The sequence below is a fragment of the Lagopus muta genome, chromosome 15 (assembly GCF_023343835.1).
Source record: "Lagopus muta isolate bLagMut1 chromosome 15, bLagMut1 primary, whole genome shotgun sequence".
Classification (NCBI taxonomy): Eukaryota; Metazoa; Chordata; class Aves; order Galliformes; family Phasianidae; genus Lagopus; species Lagopus muta.
Genome location: NC_064447.1, coordinates 2663798 through 2683286, shown reverse-complemented (window position 1 = coordinate 2683286; position 19489 = coordinate 2663798). Strand labels below are relative to the sequence as shown.

Here is a 19489-nt window from a genome sequence, read left to right as displayed (position 1 = left end):
TCCAGACCACTCCTTGCTGTGACATGGACTTGCAAATCTCATCACGACAACCCGTCTGGAGACACAAATGCCCCTGCAAACACCCAGCGGGGGGGACCGAATCCCTTCATATGGCTCACATCCAGTGAAGGCTGCAGAATCAAGTTCAGCTCAGCTGTTACATGAAAGGAGAACTCCACCAGGCAACCTAAAAGTCTCGGAAGGAAAACCAGGGTCGATATTTGCAGGGATTTGCAGGATGTTTGTGCTGTGCCCCAGGGCTCCTGCTGGTGCCCCCGCTTTCTGTGTCACCGCTGTGCTCTCACGTCGTGCCCTCATTCTTGCTCCCTGCCAGCTTCACATCTGCAGAGGTTGAAACTCCTGTTCGCCCATCTCGGCACCAGTGAAGAAGCATCTACAGTTCTATCTCACCACACATTTCTCATACTTACAGCCTAAACATTGCCTTCTACGCGAAAGAACAAAGATAAAATGTCAGGAATTCACAGTTTTTATTCTCTTTCTTATGCCCACCCATCTTCCCCTGCCATTGATGTCAATGACTCAAAGTCCTCATCGTACAGTAGCCTTTGCCAGTGTGGCACTCAAAGGGTTAACAAACCATGGCTTCTTGGACAGATAAGACATAAGCTCATTCACCGGTAGGAACATGAGGATGGTTATGGTACTGAACACCTTATGGCTTCTTGTAGCGATTCTTTGGGGTTTCGCCACAGCCGGTGACGTCGCAGGAGAGAACGTTGGGCTTCTTCCCCAAGCCAATGCTTCCCAGCAGATCGGGAAGCTCACGAGTGATGGCCTTCTCGATCTTCTCTAAGTAGCACCCTCCCATGTAGGAACACTGCTGAGACAGCAGCTTAAAACCAGTGATGGGGTTGATGCCAAAGAAGTCCTTGTAAGCCTCGCGGTTGGGGAGGTCAAATTTGCTGACGTTGGTCTTCGCCAGAATGGACTTAAAAATAAAGAACTTGTCAGGATCTTCCACAATGTCTCTGAACACCAGTTCTCCATCGCTAAAGAAGGTCATTTTGTCCTTGTAGGTCTGCAGATAGCGATCGACCAACAGGGCGTGGATGCGCACCCGGATGGCGTGTTGGCGTATGAAGGCAATCTTATTTTCCATCCTGTTCTCAATCACCTGGTTGAGATCTTCCAGGAGCGATATCTCTTCTTTGAGGAACAGGTCTTTGTGGGTATCCGGGTGGTACTCGTGGGGCCAGAAGGAGCTGACGTACACCCTGGGAGGCTCCGTGACGTTGATCAGAGGAGCCAGGCTCCAGAACAAGGCTCCGTAGACCCTCATAAGCTCCTGGGTAGCCAGGCTGTCGGCTTTGTTCAGGATGATTCGGATCTGAGACTCGCGGCCCTTCAGCTGGCGAAACAGCATCTCCAGCTCCAGGCCCACGTCCAGCTTCGTAGGGTCAAAGACAACAAAGATGAGATCAGCTCTGTCGATGAACCACTGGCACACGTCGTTGAATGGGTAACCTTGGAGAGAGGAAAGAGAAATCCAGCAGAAATGGCCAGCAGGGGGGAGTCCCTTCTGATTAGGGGATAGATAAAGCTTGCTGTCTCACACCCTGTCTGGCTTAGACAAGGTGTGAGGCACAGAAGACCTCTCATGCAGCACAGAAACTGTTTCGTAAGTGCTAAAACACTTCAGAGCTTTTTGGCAGGAAAGCTCATTCCCGTGTCTGAGCCTGTGTGCCTCCCTCAGCCTCACCTCTCCAAGCCCTTTCTCTCCAGGGAGACCTCGTAGTGGATTTCCAGTACCTCAAGGGAGCTTATAAAAATGATCTAGACCAATTTTTTAACAATCTGATAGTGACAGGATGGAAGGAATGGCTTTTAACTAAAGGAGGTGAAATTTAGGTCAGATGTTGGTGGAAATTCTTTATTCAGAGGGCAGTGAAGCTCTGGCACAGGCTTTCCAGAGAAGTGAGGGTGCCCCATCCCTGGATGGACCCATGGGCAGACTGACTTCTCCAGCCCCCACGGTGTAGGAACAGATCCCTGCTGTAGCTTAGGGCTCTTCCTCAGTGTGTCAGACATCTAGGCTACCCGACATACAACAGCATCCTTCCTGGAGCCCTTTAGGTGAAGGCAGAACACCCCTACCTCGTTCTTGCTGCTTGCGGTTTTCAATGATGCCTGGTGTGTCCACAAAGGTGACTCGCTCCAGGAGCTTGTGGGGCACCTCTATTCCAATCAGCTTCTCCAAGAAGTTCTGCCCAAACTTCTCCAGGGGAGAGAAGGAGCGTGCGCTGTCAGCAGCCATCACGATGCCCTCGATGGTCTTCAGCTTGGGGCCGTGCATGATGACAGTGAATTCAGAGGTGGTGGGTTCTGCTCCTGTTCAGCACAAGAGGAGCAGCAGAGATGTGAAACCCATGCCAGGCCCTGGACATTGCAGGCCCAGGATGAGGTGGGGATCTTGGAAGCATCCCTTGCTTGACAAGAGATGCTGGAGGAACACGGGAATTGGGGCCATGACGTTGTTGCCAAAGCTCTGTGGAACATTACAACAGGGCTGTTTTCTGCAGGGACAGGTCCTTCTGGAGGTGGTGTGGCTGAGAAGGGTGCCCTGGAGAAGCACTTTCTACTCAGCTCCCATGGTACAAGTTGACATGGGTGGGAGCAGAGAGGATTGGGAAGGGCTTTTCTCTTGGGAGGCTGAGTGCACTGGCTCCTGGTGGGGAAGGATGGGGAGAAGATGGCGAGGTGCCCTTGCTATGACTGCACCCACCCTCAGGGTGGAGGGCTGCAGTGAGCGAGGTACCTGTGTAGAGCTGGTAGGGGGTGTCATCCAGCCCGAGGAGGTAGTTTATCATGGAGGATTTGCCAACGCTCCACGGTCCCAGGAATAACACCATCGGCTTGGAAGTGATCTCCCCATCTGCAGAGAGGGGAAATAACAAGAGGAAGTGAAGAAACAATGGCTGTGGCTGCTGTGCGCCGTGCATTCCCTGCTGTAATGAGCATCCCATCTGAGCAGCACGGCGACGAAGCACTTGGGGAGCCGTCTGCTCTCCCAGCACCGCTGCCACTGCTTGGTCACACTGAGCCGTGGCATTGCCCAGCGAGCTCCGTGCTGGCACTGCAGTGAGATCAAAGCCTGTCTGCCCTGCTCCAAGCTTTGGCCCTCATGCTATAGAACAGCTGGAAGGTCCTTTTGTTATGGTCTCGCTTCAGTTTGAGTTCAGTTGGAGTGAGCACAAAGCTGCAGGAGTAGTTTTGGAGAGCAGGTGTCACAAAGAACCAGACATGCAAGGGATGTAGCCATGCTGCAGTCAGGTGGATGCCTTGTGCAATGGAGCTGGGGTGTATGAAGGGTGCAGGGCTCCAGCCCAGCACAGGGAAGGCAAGCTCAACTAACAGCCCTGTTCTGTGCCTGGGAAAGATGGGAGGAGAAATAACCACGGTCCCCATTCAATCCTGCAGCTTGCTGGGAGGCTCAGAGAGCACAGATGAAGGCTGCCACGGGGCCCATGAGGACCTGTTCCCACATGTGATATCTGCCTATGACCAACCCCTGCTCCAGGGTGCTGGGACTGACTGCTACCATCAGCCCATGCTGCCCAGCCCCACCAAGCCCCTGTGGTGCCAGCCTGCAGGCCGTGTCCAGGGAACGTGCTGCAAGCCCAAATCAGGACAGAAATGGAAGTGAAAATAGAAGGGTGAGCTCCCATTTCTGGCAACCTTTCCCATACCCTCTTCATTTCCAGGGACCACACTGCTCCATGCTGCCACCCAGACAGGAGCAAGGAACCGCACCAGCAGGCAGAGCAACCATCTCCACGTCAAGGGAGCCCCAAAGCCAACATGATGATGAGCTCTCATTTCCAACGGTGGTAGAGGACACTGCTTGGCAGCTTGGCACACAATTCATCCAACAGCACCCCCAGCACCACTGGAGAAAAGGAACAGGCTGGGGATGTCTCTCCATGGGGCACAGCCTGTGGCTATGCAACTTACCCCCTGCCCAGGACAAGGCATCCACAGTAGGACCAGCAGGACTGGCCCTGAGCCCTGCTTGTTCCATGAGGCTGCACCAGCCAGAGCCCTGCAGTGGGGTCACAGCCCCAACCTGGGGCAGTCAGAACCAGCCCCTGCTGCCTTTCTCTGCCAGCAAACACACAGCCTGCCCACTTCTGCCTCCCTGGAACATTTGGGATCTGACTTTCCGTTCCCATGAGGGATAAAAACAAGTGTTGAAACCTCGGGCTTTTCTTATTAATTATTCCTCTGTGCCGCTGTATCGCTGCTCCTCTGTTTGCTTGCTGGCTTTAATTGGGTTTCGGATTATTATTGTGATTATCCCCTGTGATGTTGTGCCAAAGTTTTGAGGCGGGTCCCCATGTGCTCTTTCATAACAGGCTCCTGGCCAGGTGCGGCTACACGCAGGCTGGAGCCGGCAAGCTCCAGCTCCATGCATGGACCACAGGGTTCCTCCAGGTGCCATCCTCATATGCCAGGGAGGCAAGGGCTGTGCCAAGGCAGGCAGCCCCTCTGCAGGTCACCCAACCCCTCTCCTGCTTTGCTTTTGGAAGCTGCCGGGCCTGGAAAATGTCACCTCATGAACAGTCTGTCCTTGCTGCCTCCCTGGACATGGGAACAGGGAGCAAAGTGCGTGTCCCACCATGCTGGTGCTGGCCTGTCCCCCACTCTGCCCCTCCCGTACGGGTTTGCTATCACCTTGAAGGGGCTGCCAGGGAAAAAAGGGCTCGGGCAGCTGCCAGCTCGTGCACATGATGACAGCAGCTCCGCCGTGCGGCTCTCTCCAGCCACCAAGTGGCTGCTCGCTCCCAGCCCAGCTCACACTGAACTCTGCCACTCGTCTCAGCTCATTGCAACTCATCCTGGTGACTTCTGCAGACCTCACACCGGTAGGTGATCAAGCCCTGCATGCAAGTGGGGGAATCCTTGTAGCCCTCTGCTTTTCATCCACGGCTTTGCTTAAATCACAGTAACCACTTATCTAAACCGATAGGTTTCTGGAGCACAAAGCATGCTGAGAACCACAAAGCACCCAGTGAACAGAGCCAGGGACGCTTTGCAGGGACTGTGCTTGCCCTTAGCCCACGTCCTGGAGCACTGTTGCCCCTGGAAGGGCTACTGCCCCAAAGAGGAGTGCAGAGAACTGCTTCTCTCTGTTATGGAGGGATCATTTTCTACAGCAGTGGCTTTTTGGGAAGTTCTGTGCTGCTTCCAAGGCCAGAATGCCCTCAGGAGGCAGCCCTGATGCTCTGGGGCTGGGATCCCCTCTCCTCACTCTTCAGCCAAACAGAAGGATGGCTCAGCCTGTGGGGCAAGGATGACCCTTCCTGAGGTGAAGCAGAAGGACAAAGCCTCCCTCCTCTCCTCACTCAGGTTGCCCCAAGTGCCTGCCCTCAAACCGTGTGGGTTCAACCCCCTGGGCAGGCTCTCCCAGCATCACTCCCTGCCAACCACCCCTGTGCCCAGACACTGCCAGTCCCTCCTCCAGGGCAGGAACAGCGCATGTGAACCCACAGCAGCCACGGGTCTGTGCACAACACACGTACCCAAGGATGCAGGGAAAGCCACACGTGGATTCTCACCTCCATGTCATGCATTCACCCCCACGTGTGCACACCCACAGCAGTGCGTACGCATGTGTGCCTGCAGTGAGACGCAGCGAACGCAGCTATCTGACATGCTGTTTATACCTGCACTGCTCCCCACTGCCTGCACGCTGGCATCACAGTGAGCCAGCAGCCCCTGGGCTGCACCGGGGCTCTGCCGTGGTACGAAGGAGCCTTTTTGGGCAGGGGCTGTGGGTAGGGCACGAGGTGGGATTTCCCAGTCGTTTTGCCGCAGTACGTTGCAGCAGGGACGCAGGGGGAGGGCAGCGCTTCTAAGCCTCCCTCCCAGCCCCGCTCCTGCGGGCGTTCCTGCCGGGGTCCGGGCGGCTCAGCTGGGCACGGCACGGGCCAGCGGGCAGCACCAGCTCCCGGGAGGGCTGCGGCCGCCGCGCAGGGGCCGGGCGGTGTTACTGGGACAGCTGCTGCCGGGTCATCGGCTTAAACTGCAGCCAGGGGGATCAAGGGGAGGCATTCGGGGAAGTTTGTGCACGTAGCGGGGCCGAGGGTGGGAGGAGATCACCCCGCAGGGCGGGCTCTCTGCTCTGACCCACGGGTGTGAGATGGACCCGCGGGTCCACCGCAAAAGCCTTTGGGTCGTGCATCGGGGAGCTCACGCCTTCCTGAGGTTTGCGCAAGAGGGAAAGGTTTTAAAAGCCCAGGGGAGGTGAGGAGCGCTGCGGGCAGCGTGGTGCTGCTGAGCTCTGTGCTGGGTGATGTGGGACAGAGAGCGGCTGAACCACGGCTCTGCTGGGGTGAGGGAAGGGGAAAGGCTGCTGAGGAGCTCAGGCAGCGCTGGCAGCATGCAGGGGACGGGCAGCGATACCAACCTGTGGCAGAGGAGCCCAGGGTGCGTCCGGGGTAAGCTGTTAGCAGGGGACACGGGGAGAGAGAAAAGGTACCGTGAGTCGAAGAAGGGATGCGGCTGCCTGGGTCTGGCCCGGGCCGGAGAGGGAGCTGAAGAGCGGCCCTGGCCTTCTCGTGGGTGGGACAAGCCAGCAGACGGCCACGTTTCCAGCAGGAAAGAAGGAGTTACAGTTCGTGAGCAACGAGACCCGCAGCTACCAGGACGAGACTCCAAACCCAGCCTGCCCTGCACACAGGCAGCACTGCCACACCAGCGATGCGCTGCTCCCAAACCTGCCCCGCTCAGCTGCTGCCTTCCCTGGCAGCACTCACCAAGCCAGCGGAGCCGTACAAGCCACGATCAGGACAACCAGCAGCCCAGACATGTGCCCCAGCCACGTGGCAGTGCAAGTGCATCCATCCCCGGCGATGGCAGCTGCCGGCCATTCCCCACACAGGCGTGCTGCTTGGCACACGCACAGCAGTCAGGGTCTCTGGAGCACACCATGGCCCCGCAGCAAGCTGCCCATCACCGGGCTGCAAGCTCGGCCAGGAGTAGGCATGGCACAGCAGCCCAGCCGTCACCAAGCACACAAGCAGAACCAGCACATAAGTGTAATGACAGAGCAGACAGCCTGCACTGGGCTGGGGATGGGATGGAATGTCCCTGCTGTGAGCACGGGGCGGGCGAATGCTCTGGGATGTGCTCAGACCCCAACACATCTCAGCCAGGCTCATGGTTCCTACTGTGGGTCCCTCAGGACAGGTAACATTTACTCAGTACTGCAGCAGGGAGACCCTCGCTGGGGCCAATAAGGAGCAAAGCCAGAAGAAAGCAGACAAAATGGAGGACTGCCATGTAATGGAGGGGTGAAGGAGAGTGTGGCAGCACCCCTCTATATTGGCTTACACTTCTAAAGGTCAGGCATATTCCATGACACTGCTGCCCTACTGCTCACCCAGCTGTTCTGCTCTTCCCAGCCAACTCAGCCTGCAGCTCTGTACCCCCTCTACACTACAGGGGATTCCCTGCAGGGTGGCTCAGGGCATCTGGTTCACAGGGCCTCCCCACCCTAACACCAGAACCCCCTTTAGATGATAGGCAGGGCTAGGGCTTACCTCACCACACAACAGGAGAAGCTTAGAAGGCTCAACTTCGTCCTCACCCATCTCACAAACCCAAGAGGACTCCCTCAGCCAACCCTCCAATTTATCTGTAGGCTACTCTAATTACACTGTTAATGAGGGGTTGGGAAAAGCTGTATCAATGGTTATAAAAGGCAAACAGCTGGGGTTGTTTGGGGGGTAGAACAAGCAGTTCTGATAGAGGGAGGGCTCTTATAGCTGCACCTGGCTGAGCTGGGGGGCTGCAGGCAGTGTGGCGTCCCTGTGCTAGGAGTGCTAGGAGCTAGGAAGCTCTGACTCCAGGTTACTGGCTTTGGTCACACCTGTGCAGCAGTGCATGGTGAGAGATCCACCCAGGGCACCTGTCAGCCTGCAGGATGCCCTGGGGGTTGTTCCTCAAGGGGAGAAGGAACAGGCTATGGAGTGGTGGGGTGAGATAAGGCTGTTGAAGAGCACCAGAAGCTGCCCTGATGAGACCTGCTGGGTTTGAGAGGGGCACTGCCTTATAAAGTGTGAGGTTTGGTGGGTCCCAGGGGCTCTCAGCAGGGGCTGTCAGTGCCGTCCCAGAAAGGAGCAGAGAGGTGCCTGCTTAGCCATAGGATGGCTCTAGGGCACACTGGGATGTCCTGAGCGAGGAAGCAACCTGTACACTGAGAGCTGGAAGCTGCATCTTCTGGAGGTGAGCAGCAAAGACAGGGTAGGAGGCTGAGAACCCACCACCTCCAGCCAACTCCTAAATGCAGTGCCCCACAGTGAGCTGGCAGCAGGTGCTGGTTGCTGTGACCCCCAAGCTGCCCTCCCACGTGGCAAGCAGTGTGAGGCAGGCCCAGGCAGCACAAAGGCAGCGACACAGAGCTGGCTGCAAGAGCAGCAGCGCACGCCTCATGTTGTATGAGCCCTACACCCACCCACCCCACAAAACCCATGGGTGAATGGTAGCCAGTGCCAGGGTGTGGGAGCAGGGCTGTTACTGAGGGCTCTACAGCCCTGTTCCCTCCCCATCCTGCTGTCCCCCATGGGTATCCTGTTCTTGCTCCTGCCTCTCTACTGGGTTGGCAGATGTGCTGGCCTTCCAACAAAAGGCCAGAGGTCTGACACTGGCCTAAGAGTGGCATCTGGGCTATAGTGGGGTCCCCTGTAAAACAGAGGTTCTGCTCTCAGAGGATGTATCCCATAGGTTTGCCCATACAGGCGTGGGACCCATAAAGCTTGGAAGGAAGGTCAGGGCCATTTCCAAGGCATGGGGATACGTGACCCCAGCTCAGGGCTTCAGCAGAGGTTTCACCTCAGTGCACTGGGGCCTCGGACTGGGCTGGAGACACTTGTCTGGACAATGTCCTCAGGATCACCAGAGCCAACGTCAGCCTGTGGTTGTTCACATCAAATGGGTCAGAAGAGCCTCCAGATCTGTGAGCATCCTGGGGCTGGAGCTGCACTTGCCTCTTCTGGAGGGACACGTTTACCACTGGGGCTCAGCCCAAGCCAATGTCCGTAGCCACAGGGACCTGCTCACCTGATCCAAAGTGCCTGTAGTTGCCAAGGGGTGGAAACTCTAACTCCCAGGATAAAAGAAGGCTTGAGCTTGAGGGATACCCAGCCCACGTGGCTGTGTCCCATATGGAGCAGGAAGGATGCCAGCTCCAGCCACCACCAGGAGGCTCAACCCCAGCCTTGAGAGGTCCTAAGCTTCCTTGCCAAGTCTGTCTCACTAGGCCATGATCTCTGCTTGGCATGGGTACAGAGCATTGATGTTGAGCAGGTGGAGGACCCAAAGTAGGCAGAGTTCAATGTTCAGCCTACACAGATGGTCCTGACAGCAGATGAGCTAAGGCAGATGCAGGAATGCCTGCCTCTGTGCTGGGTTCACTAGGGCATGTCCTCCAAGCCCAGCATGCTGGTGGCCTTCTTGGGGAGCTGTAGAGGAAGCCAAGCCACCTGAGCCTTTCCATGACCTGCTCTGTGTGCTGCTGTCTGAATGCATCCCAATGACCTGACGGTGCCAGAGACCTGGGTGCCCACAGCATTACCTGTGATCTCATGCTGCCTCAGCTCATTGTATCTGTAGGACTGCTCCAGGGGCTTGATGGAGGCGTGGTAGATCTTCCTCAGCCGCTGCAGTACTCCTGGAGGAGCAAAAGCATGCACACTGGTGACAGGCAAACCCCATCCACCCTTTCGCATCCCTTCTAGGTACGATGCTGGACATTCCCCGCAGACCTTGAGGATGACTCAGCTGTAAATAAAGGGACGCATCTCACACTTGAAATCCTGTGCAAAATGATCCAAGTCACGCATCTTGAAGCCCCTGCCCTGCTGATATTTGTGCTGCTCTTGCCAACAAGTGATGCAGGAACCTCCCTCGTTAATGCTGTTTAGCACTTAACACTCATAATCCCCAAAGCCTTCCACCATGGTGCCCAGGGACCTGGTGGCAGGCATTTCCCAGACAGTTATCACTCCCTTTCTAGTTTTCACTGACAAAGGGACCAGCAGAAGCAAGCCTGATAAGAATAAACCAGAATTCATAATCAGAACAAAAATCAAAACCTTTTATTACGAGTTGCCCCAAGCTTCTCTGAGCAGCAGGGAGCAGCGTGGCTGCCTTGGGCCAATACACCAGTTACCAGCCCCCTAGTTGAATGTCTCTGTGTGCCCTCGTATGTCAGCGTGGGTCCCCTCACCTGAGAAGTCATCTGCAGGTTTGTCTTCGTTCAGCTTGAGGGTGTTCTCCAGGTGGGACCGGTCACGCTTGGTGGGCTCGCTGGCATCCTCAACCTCTTCTGGAGGGAAAGACAGAGAGAACTGTTATGGCGGGGGCTGATGGCGAGGGGCAGTGCGGGCGCTCACACAAGCTGTGCTGGGGAGAGGCTGCTGGGGAGCACGCACATCCCGAGCCCACCCTGCCCGGCACCCACAGCTTCGGCACACCGCTTGGTTTCTGTTCCGCAAATGCTCCTAAGGGGTTTGGTCAGAGCCGCCAGGGGAAGTGCTGTGGGCAACTGCTCTGCTCCGAGGAGGGGCGGTGAGGGAGAGGCGAGGGCCGGCGCCCATGGGGAATGCGAAGGACGTGCCTGGAAGGGGCTCTCGGGTGCTGGGAGTGCTGGGTGGGAACTGCGGCACCTGCTGCCCGCGGGGCCCCTGCCCAACCCGCTGCTCCCCGACAGCTGCAGCTCCCCTCGGCTTTGGGCACTGTGCTCTGCCTCTCTCCCTGTCCACTCCTCAAAAATCACACGTCGAGCTGGAGGTGGGAAGGCTTGCAAGGTTCTCTCCTGCTTCTCCACCTCTGCGTCCTGCCAGGCTGCAGCCCTCCATGGGCACATGCTGTCCCTGCCTCCTTGACTCGGCAACGTGTGGCAGGAGGTGGCCCTGGGCTCGCTCCCCAGTGTCCCCATGAAGGGGGACAGAGGTGTCCCCAGTCCGAATGTGCTAGCAGAGCCGGTACACCAAGGGCCCCAAGGGCTGGGCTATGGGGGCAGCACCAAGCCCCACGCTGAGCCTCAGGCTGGGGTGCTGAGGAGGACCTTTTGACTTGCCAAGTACAGCCACCGAGACCAAACTGGGTTTTCCCTCTCGGCACAAATGTAAACTTTTTGAGCTTGGATGTTACAGAAGGAAGCAAAAAAGAATCAGCTGGGTCCAAAGGTTGCTGCCTTACCTACGGGGCCAAAGTCCGCAAGCATTTCTAGTAAAACATGGCAGGGGGGATCACTTTTCCTGAGCTAGCTGCCTTTGGCTGATTGGACACACCCTGCCCACGGCCAGGGCAACGCTTCAGCAGCTCAGCAGTCTGAATTAGCTCTTTGCATCTTCCCTACAAGGCAAGGGCTGAGGGCCAGTGGCTGATGGACGCGGGGCCCACCAGCTTGGGCAGCGTCCTGCCTGTGTGCCAAGAGAGCCGGGTGAGTGAGCTCTGCGGGCTGATAAATGTCCTCTAACAGCTTTGCAGCTGCTGAAAGGGATTGGAGGGAAGAGAGATTCTTATATGTGTCTGCAGATGAGAAGAGAAGTCATGGGCTTAAAGTGCAGTGAGGGAAATGTCGGCCAACCTCGGTATCAGCGCAACGAGCGCCGACGTCTGCAGGCTCCCACCTCGCCATCGCTGCCCACGGCACGGCCTCCCACCCGTGCAGGTTAAGGGCAGGACAGGAAGCACAAGCATTAGGAGAGGGCCATGCATTAGGCGCAGTTTAATGTGCCAAGCTCAGCTCCGCCAGGTTTGATAGTAGGTCACTCTCGATGCCCTCTGCTCGCTATGTTACAGCACACGGAGAGAAAAAGACTCCAACCTATCTGGCTGCGCCGGGGCTCAGCGGCAGCGGGGCGGGCACTGGCTGGGCTCTCCATTTCTGCTAATGGTGCCTTGTCTGCCGGGGGGTCTCCCACTGCTGCTGGTGGGTCTTCTGCTGTTGGAGGGTCTTCTGCTGTTGGAGGGTCTTCAGCTGTTGGAGGGTCTTCAGCTGTTGGAGGGTCTTCTGCTGTTGGAGGGTTCTCCAGGGCTGCTGGTGGGATTTTGACAGCTGTTGGTGGGTCTTCTGTTGCTGCTGCTTCTTCCACTGCTCTAGATGGGTCTTCTGCTGCTTCTGGGCTGCTGCTGCCAGAGCCAGGCTCCACGTCCCCACAGGGTGGGTGATGGCAGCTGGCAGGGCCATTCCTCTGCTCTCCCTCATGGCCGGCTGCCTTGCCATGGCTCTTTTCCCCTAATGTCTCTTCTGCGTCAGTCCCTTCAGCTCCATCCTCCAGCCCCTCTGGACTGGCACTATCCTCCTCAGACTCTCCCTCCTCTGCAGACTTTCCCTCCTCCTCTGACTCTGCTTTGCCTTCATCTTCCTCAGACTCCCCCTGCTCGTCATCTTCCTCTGAGCTCTGCTCATCCTCTTCCTCTCCTCCCTCGGGAGCAGACACTCTTGGCTCCTTTTCCTCTGAGGCCACTTCCTTGGTGTCGGCCTCCTCCTCCTCCTCCTGGCCACCATGTTGTGTTCCATGCTCTGGGGCGGCCTCTCCCTCTGCTCCAGGGCTGCCCAACGTGGCGTCCTTCCCTGATGACCCATCAGGCCCCTCCTGGCCCTGCCCTGCAGCCTCGCTCAGGCCTCCCTTCATCTCTTCAACCCTCTCGCCACCTCCCTCTGTGGTTCTGAGCACAGAGATGTTGGCAGCTCCACCATCATCCTCCTCCTTGGGGCTGCCACTGACGGCCATCTCCTCCCCATAGGGCTGTGCAGCAGACAAGGGGCGTTGGGTGGCATGGCCGACATCTTCATCTAAACGATGAGAACAGCTCGGTCAGTCTCACCCACGCCCGCCCGTGGCCATGGGGGACAAGAGAAGGCTTGGATGCCATCACCAAGATTTTAACTCCTGCTAAAGCATCTCTGGCTCTGGCTCGCTGTCCTGGCCATAGCAAGAAGCTGGGCACAAAGAGGCGTCTGCGGGTGGAAGCGCTGATGCTGCCTGGATAGGGGAAGTGTCCCCACGGCTGCACACCACAGCCACCCATGGCCGTGCAGCCTGTGGGGTGCTGCAGAAGCTCTATGGGGTGGTGAAGCGGCTCTGAGAGAGGACCCAGCTGTGTGGGGAGCTCTGAAAGCTGGGAGCGAGAGGCCAGGGGTGCTTGGCAGGCAGAAGGGTCCTCCCCAGCCCTGCACAGCACGGTGGGCTCTGCCTTTCCAGTGCAGGGCCTGACCCCGCCGCGGGCATGGAGCTATTTATTGTGCACGTCCCTTCATTAGGAAAACATTTGCCACTCCGTGCAACTGGCTGGAACACAATGAATTTGTTCTGCGGGCCGGGAGCAGGCATCTGTATTTTCCATAGGCCTCCGACTGCAATTTAACATTAGTCAACGGATGCCAAAAATAAAATATCAACAGCTATACTGTCTCCGTTACAAACAGTTGCTGCTCGTCTAAATAATCCCCTGAAAACTCGAGTGCCTGCATACCAGGGAAGTGTTTCAGAGGAAAATAATGCCTTTGTACTCCAGCTGGCAAGCAGATGCCAACCGGGAGCAAGGCCACCGCTGCCCGGGCTGTGGTCACGGCCAGCAGCTCAAGCATTGCACACAGCATGGAGCCAGCCCTCTCTTGTAGCCTTGCACGTGGCATCCCACACCTCTGTGCTGTGCCAGGGACCCACAGGACCCTGCTTGCCATGACACCCACTGCTTTGGCAGCACGATGGCATGGGTGTTAAACCACCCTCCAAGCCACCCAAAGGGGAGAGCTGGGTGAGGCGTGCTCTGCTCACTGCACCCCAAGGGTCCCCATGGCAGATGAGGACAGGGATATTCTCAGCGTGGCCCTAAAATAACCAATGAGCCAAAGGGCTGAGAGGGAAGTGCTGCTTCCAGGGCAGGTGTTTGGGGAGGGTCAGGGCTGGTGAGGAGAGGCTGGGCAAGAGTATGCAAAGGAGAGCTCACTGGGGATCCCTACGTGTCCCTTTTGAGTGGATGCAGAGGACAGATGTGTCCCCTGGGCATTGACATGCTGCATCCCCTGTGCCCAACTGTGGGCCACATACAGGGCACAGGGAGAAAGGAAATGTTCTCCATGCTCTCACACTGGGATATTCCCTGCCACGGGCTTCATTTCCCGTGACCTTCATGGAATTACATAAAGCCCCTCTCCCTCTCCTTCTCACTCCTGTTTCCCCTACATGGTCTCCAAATCCATCGCAAGGCAAATTGTGCTGATCTGCAGATGGCCGGCTGGTGAGCACCGGGTGGCTAAATGGGCCGAAGGTTACGGGCTTAACACCCTTCTCCCATCCTCTGCGGGCTAAAAATACATCCAGCAACTGTATAGTGGGGTCAGCAGCAGCTCAGCAGGGCAGGGGCAGCACCGGACCCTCACTCTCAGGCACCCACTCGCTCATCCCCGGCCCTTTGACCAAGGGTGACACCCTCAGCCAGGAGCTGTCTGCAGCCCCGTGCACCCCAGGATGGAGAGGGACAGCAGTGATGTGCAAACCTGTTGCAAGGTGACATCAAGGCTCCCCTTGTTCATACCTTGCATTATGCCAAGCAGCGTGGAAGAGAAGACCTTGAACCACTCACTTTCAGAACCCTTGGTCCCTGACTGGGAACACAGCAACCCCGTCCTCTGCTGTGACAGCAAGTCGTGGCACAACCGCAATGGAAATCCACCAGTGGGATATGGGACACCGGTGCTGCTGCCACAACAGCCAACATGGGAAGCATGGGGACGGTTCCCCATCCTACAGCTATGATGCATGCATCCCTTCCTGCTGCCGTGCCTTCCTGCCTTCCTTACCCTTGCATGGGACTATATGGAGCAGTAATGCCAGAATGAACAGAGAGAGCCTACCTCTGTGAATGGCATCAGGGCTGGAGACAGCCAGGAGGGACAGATGGGCACAGGTGGCCCTGGGAAGGACATTCTCCCCCTCCAGCAGAAATAGGAGCCCCGAGCGTGGGGACGGCAGCGCGCGGTGCTGCAGGGATGGCTTTTTGCACGCCTTCTTCCCCTGCCCGAATCTCAGCCCCAGCAGCATGCAGGGAGTTATTTCTGACGACGGCTGTTTGGGGGATCAGCAGTTCTGCAGTGGGAGAGTGCCCCGGGAGGTGCAGAATGCCCCAGGGGAACCAGATGCCCTTAGGGGTGCAGGGCCATGCACGAACCCTGGCTTTGCCCTTCCCCAGTGCCCTGTGCTCAGCACTGGGGCTCCCTTCCTTGCTCACGTTTTACACCGTGGGGAAAAGCGAAAAGCCAACATTAACCAAGAGGAAAAGCCAGCGTTAACCAAGGCAGCCTGGTTTCTCTTCTGCTCCTCAAGGCGTGCGAACCCAACCCAAGGGAAAGCTCCAAAATGGGTACCAATAGCCAGAGAGGTGACAGCCACCATCTCCCACTAGAGTGGCTCTCCCCCTGCATTGCCAGTGGGGCTCAGGGGGATCCCACACCCCGGGGTGCACATCTGATCCGGGAGCCGTGCCCATCCTGGTGGCAGTAGGAGTGACAGCAGTGACGATGGCACTACCCAGGGGGACACGGGCACGAGGAGCTGCACGGGTTGAAAGGAAGCCAAGGCCAGGTCCCAACTGCCAAAGCAGTATTTCTTGCCATCGCTATTTTAACGAGGCCTGGTCAAAGAGATGTTCTGGTCAAACGCACTCATTCACTTAGAGGAACGTCTTGGTGCTATGAAAGAAAGACGCACGTGTTTCCTTGTGGGGAATTTTTAGCAGACCCAAGGAAGCCGCTCACCTGTCTCTCCTCTCATTGAGCACAAGTGAGGCCGCACTGAACCTAAAATCTGTGCCCGGTCCTGACAAAGTCCTGCAATGGGCCAGGAACGTAGCTGGGCTCAGAACCACCCAACACCTCCTGGGATTCCCCCAGGAGACAGCGGCCACACCACAGACCCCCTGCAGGCACCTCCTGTGTCACGCAACATCCCTGCCCTGTCTGCCCATGCCTCAGTTTCCCACTCCATGCACTCCCTGCAGCCCTGGGGCATTTTTCCATCAGTTTTGCAGGAGAAATCCCTGTGTGAAAGCTTCCTGCACACAGGAGGAGATGTCTGATCTATGCGGATCACAGCAGAGACATAGGAAACAGATTTGTCAGGCTAACTTGACCTGGTTTGTGGAGGAGATTTCAAGTTTAGCTGGAAAAGAAAATTGGCTGTTGATTTCTATAAATAGTGGGGTAGGGCTGCATGATATTTTGATTAAGAAAGCAGGGTAAGGAAACCTCAACGATTAAAACCAGGCTCGGGGCTTGCTAAATATAGAGAGGAAAAATGGGGAATGGTTTCTGTGGGGTGGTTTTCTGATTGCTTCCCACTGGGGTGCTCACCCCAGGGTTCCTATTGGAGCCTTGGAGGAGAACCTGAGCCTGTGACCGCTGGCTTGCAGATGGCACAAAGATGAGGGAAGTGGTGAAGGAAGAAGCGAGATGGGAAATTGGGGTCTGCAAGCGAGCAGCCAGCGAGGAGCAGCTTGGATTTTGGAGACAGATGGTGCCTTGCCCCACATGATCCCTAAACTTTCGGGATTGTTCAGATGGCACCGAGCCCCAGCAGTGGGACAACAAGCCAAATTCAGCTGGGTCCCTAAACCAGGGCTTTTTTCTGTGGGTGCCAGCACCCGGCCTGGCTCAGAGTGCCCACCCGGAGACTCCCCAGCCTCTCCACCAGCCCCTGCTAGCACACGAGCACACCAGCTTCCTCGGGCTATCACTTACAAGGGAAATGTCCCTGCAGCTTAAAATAGCCCAGCAGAGCCCTGCCAAGCTGCCAGCACCCACTGCCATGCAAAGAATGGGACAATTCTATGAGCAGTTTGCTCACCCTCAGACCTACTGCCTGGGTCGGGATTTGGGACCCCACAGTGCAGCAGGCAGCATGCAGGTCTGTGAGCAGAGACATGAGGTTTCCTGACGTCCATCCACCCTGCCTGGATGGACGTCACCTGCATGGCATGCCAAGAGTGCTCCCACAGATGTGGGGTCTGGTGGGACCAGGAGTCACGTCGCACCAGTGTGTCCAATATCTGCCTTGCTTTGCTCAGCCCATAATGTGGAAGAGAGTCAGGATACCCGTGGGGATCGGGATCTCTACTGTACAAGGAGATGTGACAGGGATGTAGGTGGCACAAAGCACTGAGAGCTGTGGCATCCCACATTCCATGTGTCTGCACCAAACAGCAGTGGTGCCCATGGTTGTGCTGATGCTTGGCTGGAGTACAGTGACCCCACAGCTCTGGGGAAGCCCAGTGCCCCTGGGGGGCAGCTGGATGGGATGGAGATGGAGGGTGCCTGGAATGGCAGAGCTGGGGTCACCATTGGGGTGGTGACACGTGGCAGGTGGAGGAGCTCACCTCAAGGAGTCACATCCTGAGAGCTGGGGCCTGCCCTGAAGTGAGAGCCCATGTCAAAGTGACATGTCCTGGGTGATGGGATCACCCCGAGATGCCATGAGGATGTGGTGGTGGAGCTCACCCCGAGGTGACACATCCCAGGCAGGGGGAACAAGGTGGGGTGCTACGTCCTGAGAGATGGGGAGCGCCTCAAGGGTGGCAGAACCCACCACAAGATGACACTTTCCAGATAGACATTTCCAGACAACACTTTTGAGGAGGGCTTCATCTCAAGGCTCCACGTTGGGTGACAGAGAATCACCCCAAGATGCCACAAGGACGTGGTGACAGCCTGCCCCAAGGTGGCACATTCTGGACTGAGGCAGGAGGGGGAGTCCCAGGGCATGGGGGTGGTGGCCACGCTTGCTGTCACAGGCAGAGCTCTGTGCCAGCCCCGTAACACCCTCGGCACTCACTGCAGAAGGGCACAAGTGTGCCAGGATTTCCCTCAGCTCCTTGCCCAGCTGGAGGTGGGCAAGGTCCACGGCGGGGAGCTCTGCCAGGCCCGGCCACGTGGGCCACGGGCCCTTCCCACCCTTGGGAGCAGTGACAGGGCCCCAGCAGCCCCAGGCATCACCAAACCAGCGTGAAGTAACAGCCTTCAAAATGGCAGCGGCAGCCAGGGTTGCGGGGTTAGCTGGCAGTCAGCGGGGAGCACATCCATGAGCCCGGCTCTGCCCAACCCATCTATCAGACCACCGGTCCCACAGAGCTGCCATTGCACCCCACAGCACCAGGGTGAGCCCAGGCTGGTCACCGTGTCCTCCAGACACCCTCGCAGGGCCACCAGCCATGCCCAGAGAGGACGCCTCCATCACTCATCCCCATCCACAGAGGCACCCCGCTGCCAGCAGTGCACATCCCTCACCCCAATCCCCTTTTATTCACCGGAACGATCAAAGATGCCCTTAAAAGGCTAAAAGTGCACTGGGCCGGGGGTGCGGGGCTGCAAGAAGGCAGCAGCTGTGGGTGCTGCCCGCGGGGCCGCGGGGGCCAGGCGGCCGCAGGAGCACAGTGTCCCCTTACACGGCTGTTTCCATACTTAGCTGCCCCCCGGCAGCGCGGCTGCCTGAGCTCGGCCAGGCAGCGAACCGGCCCAAATTAACTCAAGGGCAAACAAGGGTAACGGCGGTGCCCCAGGGGATGCCACGGGACCGGGTGAGCAGCAGGGTCTGGAGGTTACCCCAACGTCTGCCAGATCCTCGGCGGGTGAAGGTCCTGTGCTCGGTGCCCTGGAGCCCTGCAGTCCTCATGCAGGGGCTGCAGCCTGGCAGCGCTGAGCTGTGCCAGCACCCATGGGTGACGCTGCCCCCAGCACCCCGGCTGCAGCACAGCCCCTGTGCTCACACTGAGTGCAGAGCAGGGACCCCAACCTATGTCCCTGCCAGCCACTCCTGATCACACACCACCTCGGTTCTTCATGTTCCTACAAGTTTTGGGGGTGCCAGCATATCCTGCTGGGAGCACCCACCTGGGGTCAGGCTGGGCTCACCAGCCACCCACAGCCCTCTGGGCACCCGCAGCCCCATGGGCGCTCATAGCACCGCGCACACCCCCAGCCCTGCTGGGCACCCGGAACTCCACGGGCACATGAAGCCCTATAGGAGCCCCCAATCCCTCGTGCACCCACAGCCTCACAAAGCACCAACAGCCCCAACGAGCACCTACAAACCCATTGGGCACCCAGAGCCCCATAAACACTCACAGCTTCTCAGGCACCTACAACCCCAACTGGGCACCCACAGCCCCATAAGGCACCCACAGCCCCTCGGGTACCTGCCGTGCCGAGGAGCAGGAGCGAGGCCACGCAGCAGCACAGCAGGTTGAGGCGCTTCATGGTGGCTGCCAGGAGCTCTCCGCCGCTCGCCGCCCGTATTTATACGCCGGGCCGGGGGCCGGGCTGCCGGCTGTCGGCTCAGCCCTGCGCACACGCCGCTGCCTCCGCTCCCGGGGGCCGGCAGCCGGGGGACGGAGCGGCAGCGCTGCGGTGCTGATGTCGGGGAGGGGTTGGCACGGCGGCGCTGCCGGTGAGGTCACACCG

General features: G+C 57.9%; 1 protein-coding gene across 4 annotated transcripts; it reads right to left on the bottom strand.

Annotated features, from left to right (window-relative positions):
• Positions 1–474: 474 nt before the first annotated feature.
• On the bottom strand, positions 475–19447 carry SRL (sarcalumenin). Of its 4 annotated transcripts, XM_048961747.1 has the most exons (8): positions 19225–19447; positions 11858–12829; positions 10253–10351; positions 9599–9694; positions 6431–6466; positions 2780–2896; positions 2119–2352; positions 475–1488 (listed from the first exon to the last, which is right to left on the bottom strand). In XM_048961747.1, exons 1-8 carry the CDS (start codon positions 19283–19285, stop codon positions 677–679), a joined length of 2427 nt encoding a protein of 808 aa, XP_048817704.1. In that variant the 5' UTR covers positions 19286–19447; the 3' UTR covers positions 475–676. The 4 variants fall into 4 exon arrangements, with proteins under 4 accessions (XP_048817704.1, XP_048817705.1, XP_048817706.1 ...); XM_048961748.1 differs by lacking the exon at positions 6431–6466; XM_048961749.1 differs by lacking the exon at positions 11858–12829 and having other exon boundaries at positions 19225–19435.
• Positions 19448–19489: the final 42 nt, after the last annotated feature.

What these genes read in the sequence shown, in the direction of transcription:
- SRL (XM_048961747.1), bottom strand. Translation starts at nt 19,285, where the DNA reads ATGAAGCGCCTCAACCTGCTGTGCTGCTGCGTGGCCTCGCTCCTGCTC. An exon ending in GCCCCGGCGCAGCCAGATAG is followed by an intron (nt 10,352 to 11,857) that starts GTTGGAGTCTTT and finishes CTTTCCCTCCAG; the next exon opens with AAGAGGTTGAGGATGCCAGC. An exon ending in GAGGCAGCATGAGATCACAG is followed by an intron (nt 6,467 to 9,598) that starts GTAATGCTGTGG and finishes CCCTGCTAACAG; the next exon opens with CTTACCCCGGACGCACCCTG.